The 11,338-nt window shown below is 28.5% G+C and overlaps 2 protein-coding genes across 2 annotated transcripts in view; one reads left to right on the forward strand and one right to left on the reverse strand.

The window, feature by feature from the left end:
• Nucleotides 1-672: 672 nt before the first annotated feature.
• Nucleotides 673-1,156, reverse strand: LOC111241020. Its single transcript, XM_022777340.1, has 2 exons — nucleotides 983-1,156; nucleotides 673-897 (listed from the first exon to the last, which is right to left on the reverse strand). The coding sequence occupies exons 1-2, from the start codon at nucleotides 1,154-1,156 to the stop codon at nucleotides 673-675; spliced, it is 399 nt and encodes a 132-aa protein (XP_022633061.1).
• Nucleotides 1,157-9,914: 8,758 nt separating this feature from the next.
• The window catches only part of LOC106752993 (subtilisin-like protease SBT4.14), a 5,026-nt gene continuing 3,602 nt past the window's right edge, over nucleotides 9,915-11,338 (forward strand). The window contains exons 1-5 of the mRNA XM_014634774.2: nucleotides 9,915-10,065; nucleotides 10,206-10,297; nucleotides 10,437-10,534; nucleotides 10,611-10,754; nucleotides 10,865-10,970. Of these exons, the coding sequence (XP_014490260.2) occupies nucleotides 9,952-10,065; nucleotides 10,206-10,297; nucleotides 10,437-10,534; nucleotides 10,611-10,754; nucleotides 10,865-10,970 (554 nt within the window). The 5' untranslated portion in view covers nucleotides 9,915-9,951. The remainder of the gene's footprint in view (nucleotides 10,066-10,205; nucleotides 10,298-10,436; nucleotides 10,535-10,610; nucleotides 10,755-10,864; nucleotides 10,971-11,338) is intronic.

Consider the following 11,338-nt stretch of genomic DNA (forward strand, 5'->3'; position numbering starts at 1 on the left):
GCTAATTAGTTTTGTTGCTGAGTTAGTTTTTCTTGAATGGTTTAATTGCAGCCAAAAAGTAAAACAAAACTAAGCAAAAATATTGCAGCCAAGCTAAAGATTATATTCATAATAATGTAGTTAAATGCTTTTAGCATGAAGTATTGCTCGTGCCAATATCTAGATTGCAAGGAAATAAAACTTTCGTTATGTTTTATGGTTTCATAGCAGCAAGTTTTNTTTATCTGCATAAGAATTATAACTCAACATTATATATAACTCAAGGGACCCCACTTTTAATACCATAAACCACCCTAAACAAACTTCCTCTTTAGAATCCCGAAACCATTCTTTATGATTCCAACATCCAGAAAAAAAAAATTATACTTTCCTAATTGAAACCATTCTACACCANACATAATTAACTATCAGTAAGTGATTGACTNCACTTGAAATATATAAAGCACATCTATATGTAGCATCAGATGTCCATACAGCTTTTGCAGACAACCTTATATCATTGTANCATTACAGTAACATTAAACAATCCATACACTTCTTACATTACACTACAAATTAGCGTTGAAAGTAGAATTTGAGATTTGTCATTCATTTCAAAACATCCTATTACAATACTGTCAACTTCCACATTACAAAAACAGTCTAACACAAGACATTGTCTATTACAACACATCATGGAATTTTGAACAACATACAAAGAAGGATGATGTTAATAAATCCCATAAAACATANCATCCATGTTAGTTGTTTCTCCCGTTTCTGAGAAACCATTGCAGATTTCTCCATACTAATAATTTTTCTCCTTTGTCTAGCAATAGTAGTATCCCTTTCATCCAAATTTTCTTCATTGCGCCATTTAAAATAATTGCATCCTTGAAGTTCTTCGTTTCGAGTACGCTGTTCAAAACATCCAACCACAACCATTTCATTACTCAAAAAATAAAAGTAATCACAAAAATTAAAGTACAACCATTGAACAAACCTTGTAATTAGGGCATCCCCAAAACTGTTTGCCGTCGTTCTTCACCGTTTTAGCCACTCTCAACACAGCAACCTCCCCACAATGACAAATGTTGGTTTCAACCAATCCTCTGGATGAAACAGCACGAGAGCTCCCCCATGAGCAAGACGAACAACACTGATGATTCAATGNCATTGCCACTTCCTAAGCCAACGCCAAAAGGACACAACCTCACAACAATACTTTCTCACAGAAGAAAGAAGAAAACAAAGAACAAGTATAGCAACAACAGTAAACGCACCAAGCTCAGCAAACCCTAACCAAGACGAACACATTCATNAAGCGCGCATCTGCTTTCGAAAGCCCGATTACGATTTTTCACTCTTCGTCAACTCACACTTTGTCCTCTATCTTGATTGNGATTTTTCACTCTTCGAAAGCCCTAATTTAATTTAGTTNTGTGAGTTAAAAACCCCAAAATCATTTATTAATTAAATTTCCCCAATTGTATCTAAATAATTGACATGGCCGACACGTTGCAATTCTCTGCTGCCAAATCATCACTCACTTAACACTGTAAGTCTGCAATTAACGGAGAGGACCTAATTGACACACATTTTTCTATTAATGGATACAAGTGATACCTTTAAATAACATGTGGACGAAATAGTAACTTTTTTAAAAGAGGGGACTAGTTTGACACACTTTTAACAAACTAGGGACAAACCAAGCAATTAAGCCTTAACTAACCAATACAATTCTAAAAAGTTGTGTAAAAAGTTATACTAGAAACTTTTTGTTAGAGTTGAGAGACAAATTTATACATCGTTATTTAGATATTTCCCTAGATGAAAGTATGATAATCATTCCTAAGGTGTTGAATTAAGAGGGGGGAACTGAACTAATTTTATCTATAATCTATATATTCAAAACATTCGAATTTAAAAAGCCACATAGCTTCGATTTATCATATTTTATGAATAAATTATTCATCATCATTTAATTAAATCAATTTCTTCAACTTTATATTTTTCCATTAATTCTCTCTTATTTTTCCTCACTTTGTTTTATATATGGTTGATAGTTATAATTTAAATAAAAAATTCAACTTTTTTACCTTATTTTTTCATCTTATTATATTATGACATATATCTACAACAACAAGATTTTCATATTTACTAAAAAATATTTACTGACAAAAATAAATATGAAATATGTCCATAAATCTAAATTTATAAATGGATTTTAGATATTCCACAAATTTGGTTAAAAATGAATTTGTTGATACTAAATTCACCGGTAAATTTATTTGATAATTAATTTTATCTATAACTTATGATTTTTATTAATAAATTTTGCATTTCGTGAATAAAATTTATCAACGACAATTTTATCGATGAATTTTTTACTATTAATAATTTGTTAACAAACTCAAATTTATCAACAAATTTTTACTAATCCATTACACAATATTCTTGTATTTGAGTTAATTTTCTCCCTTTGTAAGAAAAAATTTGACCAATTTTGAATTTCAATGCTCATCTTTATATGGGAGAAAATGATTAGATTGGTGAGATTTTTATTTACTCTTTAGTTCATTTATGAATGAAATTTTATCGTGCAAGATCAATTAAATTGTTTAAAAAACTTTTTAACAGATGAAAATAAATTGTTTAATTATTTTTATTTAATATTAGTAATCTAAGTTGAACAAAATTTTGATATCATTCATTTTGATGTTAATGTATAAGATGATGAACAAAATTATGATTAATATACTAGGTGTTGATGGTTTTTCTATATTTGAAATTGACTTGTTATGCTTAATTAATCTTACATGTAACAAATTGACCTGTATAAAATTTTGATGTTTCTGTAGATTTTTTGTTTGGCTCCTCTGGCTAATGAACGAAATGAACTTCAACTGTTGCCAAAAAGTATAATATAATATAAAACTAGTAGAGTAAAAAATAAGATGAAGGTTAAATATGTTTATAATTAGTTGTAGAAATAAGATAACGAAAGGAAAAGGTAAGTTAAAAAATAATTAAATATATTTTTCGTACTCACATTTTTTAAAAATTGTGATTCGTCTTTAAATTAAGGTATGTAAAACATCTTCTCCACAATGACACAAAAACAAAGTTTTATTATATAATATTTTTGTATTATTTATTAAAAAATGTTTTACATAAATTTTATAAAATGTAGAAATGAAATAGATATATGATTTAATTTTAAAATAAAATTAAAATTTTAAAAAAATATTTTGACGGTAAAAAATATATTTAACCTAAAAATAAAATATAAAGTTACACTTTGTTTCTAAAATATATTTTTGTATTGTTTTTCTTTTCAACTAAACATCTTGTCCTACTTTATTTTTCACTCATCCTATTCATCTTTTAAATCTAACCAACGCTAATAAACAAATTGCAATCTAAGTGAGAGAGTTTGAGAAAAAGAAAATAAAGTCTAAATGATAACTTTTGTTTACAAGTATCTTTTAATCCATAAAGTCGTAATAGTTAAAAACTTTACGATTTAAAAATTTTACAATAATTAAAAATCAATGAAATAAAAATATATACAAAATTTAAACTTATTATTTTAGAGTTTTATATTATAAAAGTGATATTTTTATATTTGTATAGATAACTTAGTAATACTGAAGATTCTTGGTAATTTCTCTAAAGATTCACATTAATGTTCATAATATTAAAAGTTTTTTTTTTTTTTTCAAAAGTTTTTACTTTAAGATATTGATAAATGATAGTTTATGTCAGAGAAAAATAAAAAATAAATTTTAGGAATAATAAAGTACATTTAAATTAAAATAAACCTATTTATTATGTTATTGGGTATATTTTATTTTGGTGCAATGATTCATTTGGAAGAGACACATTGATTGTCCATGAACAACGTTAAACACTTGAAAAATGATCAAGTGATGTTGGTGGGTACGATGTTTCGGCAGAAAAAAAAAAGGTTAAATAGAACTCCAAAAGTCGAAGAGACTTGTGTTGTTTATAGCCAACTTAATTATTGCTTTAACTTTTGCTTTAATTAGTATTTTAAGGAAGCTTTTATGATTTACAGTCTTATTTGAAATATAGATTTTTAAATTTTAAATCATATTAATATAGTTTAACGAATAAATCTTAAATTCTTGTATCTGTAACATAAATGTCCTCATTCATAAATTTTACTTAACCCTCTCGTTTATATATATATATATATATATATATATATATATATATATATATATATATATATATATATATATATATATATATACACTAATTTACACAAAAGAGATATAGTATTATATTATATTTTAAAATTGTTTTAAATATTTTTTATATGAATTAAATTTCGAATAATATGTGTGCTTCATTATAATTAGAATAATTATCAAATAATTTCTTAAAATAACAATAATAATAATAAAGTATAATATTAAATCAATAGTACTTAAAAATGTGACTGTAAAACGATAATCCAAAAATTATAGTCATACCATTTTCTATTTTCACCTTAAAAGATAAAACAGTAAAATACAAGTTTTCATATTGAAATTACAGAGGTGTGAAAGAAATGGCCCTTTCTGTACCTGAGTAAGTTCGCGTTACACCATCTTCCGTTGGGCCTTACGTTCTAATATTTCTTTCTGCACCCATTATTGTGATTTAAAAGTCTAAATTGTCCCTCTTTATATATACAATTTTAAAATTTCATTCTTGGGTTCTTAAAATTTTTGTTTTTAGTGGATACTTTAAATGAGTGACTTTTAAAGTTTTTTTGAGAGACAATTAAAAAAAAAATTATATTTTAGATGAAATAATTTTAAAAGCTTGTAGTAACTATATGATTTAGAATAATATACTGCATTTAGCAATCTAGAGCTTTATATGGTTAATAAGTCCAGCTATTCATGTTAATATTTTGAGAATGCATTTTTAAATATTCTTTTTCCAATGCATTTTAAAATTGGGTTTCCATGTAAATCTTTCTAAAATATATTTCTGGAATGTTATTTTATAGATACGTTTTTGGATTGACTTTCTAAAATATATTTTCAGATTGAGTTTTCAAAGCTGTATTTTCATAGTAAGCGTTCTAGAATACAATTACATGTTGTTTTCTATTTTAGAACAATTCCAAATAGTACAAGGTAAAAAAAAAATATTATGATCAATGTTGAAAAATGATTTCCAAACAATATTTCAACACTTCCAACCTCTGAAGTTTCACCAATACTATTTGCCATGTCATCCACCACCAAAAGCCATCAATGGAATCCATTGCTGTTACAAAAAAGAGAAACGGGTGCAAAGTTGTCATTTAGAAAAACTTGTGGGTGCAAGATAAAACTAAGGGACAATAGGAAGCAAAAGCCTTTGGACCAGTTCGGAGGGATCGGGTTGAAGAAAGTGTTTCATCCAGCACCTATAACCTTTTCACCTTGCATTTCTAATTTTTTTAAAATATCCTCTAATTAATGATGTAATGAAATACTTTAATATATATATATATATATATATATATATATATATATATATATATATATATATATATATATATATAGATATATATATAGATAGATATATATATATAACAAATCAAAATCCTAAATATATATTACACCAAATAAAACACAACATTCAAATATAATTTACTTATATCACCAATCAATACATAAAAAAAAACGTTTTTTTTTTCAAAATATTTAACTACAAGTTCTTTACCAATCATATCTAATAAAAACATATTAAAATAAATTACTGACATATACTTATATAACAAGAAATGCAAAAAAATAGAATAATAACCTCTTATCAATACAGAATTATTTGTATATTTTGATATCTAACTTTAAACATGAAAAATAGGAGTTGTTATGAATACTAGAATAAGAATACTAGAATATATATATATATATATATATATATATATATATATATATATATTTTATTGGTCTGCGAGGAAAGGAAATAAAAGTCCATATGCAAAGTAGAGAAAATAAGAATGAGATAAGAGAGCAAGAGAAAATAATTTGAATGAATATTATATTTTATTATAATAATCACAAAGGGAGAGACCATAATATAGCCAAGCAAAGACGCAACAAGACAGACAGTTAAAACAGAAATAAAGACCGAACACAGGTCGAACACAACAGTTAAAGACCAAACGACGCTTAACAGAAGAAGGTTAAACGATATTGAGTCTAACTAACAATTTTTGACCTAGACTGAATAAAGACAAAAGACCGAAAGATAAACAATCACAGACCAAACGATACGGAACTAATCATGGACAAAAAACTTCAGAAATTTTTCCTTTGCAAGCGGCTTAGTTAGCATATCTGCAAGGTTGTCTTCAGATGCTATTTTGCAGATTTGGACAACACCGGATTCCACAATGTTTCTGACAAAGTGCAACTTAACATCAATATGCTTTGTTTTAGAATGGTAAATTTGATGGTTGGCCAAATGTATGGCGTTTTGACTATCACAATGAACACAAACAAACTTTTGATCAATCCCCAATTCCTGAATCATGCCTTTTAACCATAGTGCCTCCTTTACCCCTTTGGCAAGCGCGTAATATTCTGCTTCAGTGGTTGAAAGAGCAATGACTGATTGCAGTGTAGACTTCCAACTCACAACAGTTCCGAACAAAGTAAACACATACCCCCAACGAAACTTTCTTGTGCCCATGCACCCAACAAAATCTGAATCAACAAATCCTTCAATAAAACCTCCACCTTGAAAGTTATTCTGAAAGAGTAATCCAGTATCAAGAGACCCCTTTATGTATCTAAGCATCCACTTCAAAGATTCCCAGTGGATTTGTCCAAGATCAACCATGAAACGACTAATTACTCCATGCGTCAGGTCAGGTCTAGCGCAGACCATGCCATACATTCTGATACCCTCTATTTGTAATAATCTAATTCTTCTAAAAAGGGAAATAGGGAAACTAGGAAATTTAGAGAAAATAAACTAAAATAAAAGTATGTATCTATTTCCTCTAATTAGGAAGATTCTAAAGATATTATCTCAAATTGCAACACTCCCCCTCAAGTTGGATCATACAAGATTGTATGAACCAAGCTTGAAATAGACAAACTCAATCAGAGATAAAGTCAATAAACCCAATAAACCAACTTGGACAAACTTCAACTTGGATAGCAATGGACGAAGGTGAACTTCAACTTGGAAAACAATGGACGAGAGAGATCTCCATAAAAAATGGATGGTGACTTGCAGCAGCAAACAACAACAAATTTCAAGAACAGATGAAGGGCCTGCAGTGGCCTGCAGATGAAGGGCCACAGTCTTTTCCTTCGCGACCTCCCTCAATGCCTTATCACTAAGACATAACACGATTGCACTCCTTGCCTTATCAACCATTCTTTTCTTCTCTTCTTGCGTTAGAGTAGAAGCCATGTTCAACTCTCCCTTCAATGCTTCATCATAGCCTTGCTGTATCAATATTGCCTCCATCTTGATCTTCCACGATCCAAAGTCATTTGATCCATTGAATTTCTCTATGTCGAACTTGGTTGCCATCGATTTTGGAATTTCTTGTTTCAACCCCACAGTGGGCGCCACTTGTTGTTCCGCGAGAAAAGGGAGCAAGAGTCCATATGTAAAGCAGAGAAAACAAGAAAGAAATTAGAGATTAAGAAAAAATAATCTGAATAAATATTGTGTTCCGTTATAACAATCACAAAGGGAAAGGCCATAATATAGCTAAGCAAAAACACAACAACACAAACAGTTAAAACAGAAACAAAAACCGAACATAAACCAAACACAACCGTTAAAGACCGAACGACGCTTAACAAAAAAGATGGTCGAACAATATTGAATTTAACTAACAAATATACATATCTACATACATTACAAATATATATATATATATATATATATATATATATATATATATATTATTTTTAAAATTCTAGTATTCATAAGAACACCTACTTTTTCATGTTTAAGGTTAGATATCAAAATATACAAAGAATTCTAATGGGATTACATAATGATAAGAGGTTATTATTTTACTTTTTGCCTGTTATATAAATAGATGTCAGTAATTTATTTTAATTATGTTTTTATTAGATATGATTGGTAAAGAACTTGTAGTTAAATAATTTGAAAAAAAAAGTTTTTTTTTTTTATGTATTGAATGGTGATTAGGTAAATTATATTTGAATGTTGTGTTTTATTTAGTTTGATATATATTTAGGATTTTGATTTGTTATATATATATATATATATATATATATATATATATATATATATATATATATATATATTATTTACGTGTGAATGTAATAAATATGTTTAATTGATAAAGTGGTTGTAATTACATAATTTGAAAAAAATGGGATACTCCTAAAATTTCAATTTGTGTTAAATTGGGAATTTGGCATCCAAAAGTTTTAATTAAACTGATGTAGTATTTTGTAAATGTTATAAACATATTTGTTATTTTCATTTTATAGTATTTTAAAATTATAGTTGAATAATGTTTTTTAGAAAAGAAAAAGATAGATTTTATAGATGATGACAAACTTTATTTTATAGTAGCAACATTCTTTAGAACTCTTTATGATGATTTCCTAAAATATTCGTATGTCTTATTAGTAAAATAAAATTTGATTCCATATACCTAGTAAATCTTAAATTTTATTCAATTGTGAACAAGTATAAAGAATTATATTAATGGCTAAATTCTTCGTCAACTTTGCATTTAATAATCATCTTATTCCAATTAAATAACTCTAAACTCTTTACTTCTCTCTAATGTTATTTCATTTAATAAAAAAATTATTCCAGTTAGATAACTCTTAAAGTTTTTGAAATGAATTCTCAACTTACAATACACTCCACGTAATATATCATTAAAAATTGTGGATTACTCACAAAAAGTGAAAAAGTTATTTACTATATCCAACACCAGGAAAGCCCTTGCAAGGGTTGCTTTCAGAATAGTTTCCACAGTTAAAATTTCCACAATTAACAACTTTCATGAATGGTATTTAACACCACTAAACAAGTTTAAATATTTAATCTACAGGAGATTTTAAAGACAAGTAGGTTGGTGTAAGAGTAACTAACATGGTACACAGGTTTTTAGCCCTTTTCAGCTCTCATAATTTATTATCAATGCATAATAAGAAGAAAAACTTTCTCAATGTTTGTCTCTTTTAGGTTAAACTTGAAGCTAAGCCCATTAAACGTTGGTAATCAGTGATGTACGGCTAAAAGCTTGCATTGGAATTCACGGAATAGGGGTTCATAATGTCAAGGGCTCTTTGTTTTTAAGCAATATCTCTACTGTACTTGATAGTGATGTGCGTCTAGGATGGTACACATTCAAATTCTCATACTCTTCTCAATGTTTCTTGCTGCCAAATTTGAGTACAAAATTTTGTTTGTTGGTGAAGCACAACATGGGTATGTGAAATCACAATGCAGTTTAAGTAAATCACAACGCATACATGTATCATAATTAGCATGTCTTTTGCAAATATCACATCGACTAAGGATAAAATCAATTTAAATCACATAAACAAGAAGAATTATGCAGTGATTTTCTTTTTAATACTCCACATAAACTATATGTAAAAATAAGATGAGAAATTAATCTGCATGGACCACTAGTTATGAGTCTACTATATAGATCATGACTTCAAATGGGTTCATAAAGAAAATGAAAATGTTAATGCAAGTTTTACTTGAGGAAGCAACCCTATGCTCTATATGTGACATTGACTTCTGCCAAAGAAGGACTTAGAAACTCATAATCTTTCTTACAAGCTTCCCCAACCAAATTAAGCTTTGAAAATTGTATGTTACAAGCAATCTAATTGAATTAGGCCTTCTTATAATTTCTTTTGCTAACTTTTGAATGGTATATAAGCTGTTTCTTAGAGTCAGTTTGGTCATGTTTTAGTGTCTCAAAAGCCAAGCATGTTGCTACTAAATATGTTGCCAAAGAGCCATACAAAATCCCTTTTTCTACTCTGCCTTCAATTATTGCTAATCTTAGCAAGCAGTGCTTCAGTTAATGGAGTTGAGCAGAAGGCATTCAATTTCTTCTCCCCTTTTCATTCCTTGTTTGGCCATTGATCTATTTGATTTGTTTCATCTTAAAGCTACCCTCTTGCATGCATGTTAGTTATTGCTGTCATTATGAGCTTGACCATTATTTGTTTTGTGTGTAGAACTTTTACATTGTTTTCTTGGGAGCTCATACACAGAGCAGAGGAAATGCACTTGAGACCTATTTAAATGTTCTATCTTCTGTGAAGGGAAGGTAACTTGACCAACTCACAAACACTTCTTAACTTCCCCTCTTTAAGATCAAAAGGCCAACACAGTTTTTCTCTCATTCTAACAAAAACTTTTCCTCTTTAAGATCTAAGCCTTTTGAATTTTGATTTGTGCTCACTTAGCTACCTTGAAGCCAAAGAATCTATGGTGCATAGTTACTCAAGGAACTTCAATGCATTTGCTGCAAAACTGTCAGAAGATGAAGCCAAGAAGTTATCTGGTAAGGATAGTTTTTCAATTTTCTCTGGCTTCTTCAAGCACTATATCTTATGCTATTAACCCTTTTGTATGTGTAGCCATGGATGAAGTGCTTTTAGTGTTTCAAAATCAGTACCGTCAGTTACACACAACAAGATCATGGAATTTCATTGGGTTACCTCCAACAGCCAAAAGAAGATTGAAAGTAGAAAGTGACATAATTGTTGGTGTTATAGACACAGGTTCATCTTGGCTTTTCTCACATTTTTCAATTTCTTCTTTGCCATTATATTACATCAATGGTGCTTCTTAATTCAATTGTTAAAACTGTGTCACAATATTGATGAGTCAGGGATCACACCTGAGTCTAAAAGCTTCAAAGACAATGGATTTGGTCCTCCACCAGCAAGATGGAAAGGATCTTGTGGCCATTATGCTAATTTCTCAGGCTGCAATAAGTAAAATTTCTTTCCTTGTTTACATTGTGTCACTGCATTGTCACTGAATTATTTTCATCATCGTGTTTTATGTATGAAATATTTACTAATTTTTCCGATTACTAGTTTTTATTGTAAACCACTTAATCAGTGAATCATTTACTTAAGGAATGGTAATTTTTTTTTACAAATTTCACCGGATGATATGAAGTTAAACAGTGAACTACTAAAATGTCTCATGCTACAATATGAAGAGATAAAGAGTTATTAAAACAAAGGAATAGTTTAGTATTGATATGGGGTTCAATCTTGTTAAAAGTTGAACACTTTTTCTCGTATGAATGTTTTCAACTAGGTGACATGCTTCATATATATATATATATATATAT

Source organism: Vigna radiata, unplaced genomic scaffold (genome assembly GCF_000741045.1).
Source record: "Vigna radiata var. radiata cultivar VC1973A unplaced genomic scaffold, Vradiata_ver6 scaffold_122, whole genome shotgun sequence".
NCBI lineage: Eukaryota > Viridiplantae > Streptophyta > Magnoliopsida > Fabales > Fabaceae > Vigna > Vigna radiata.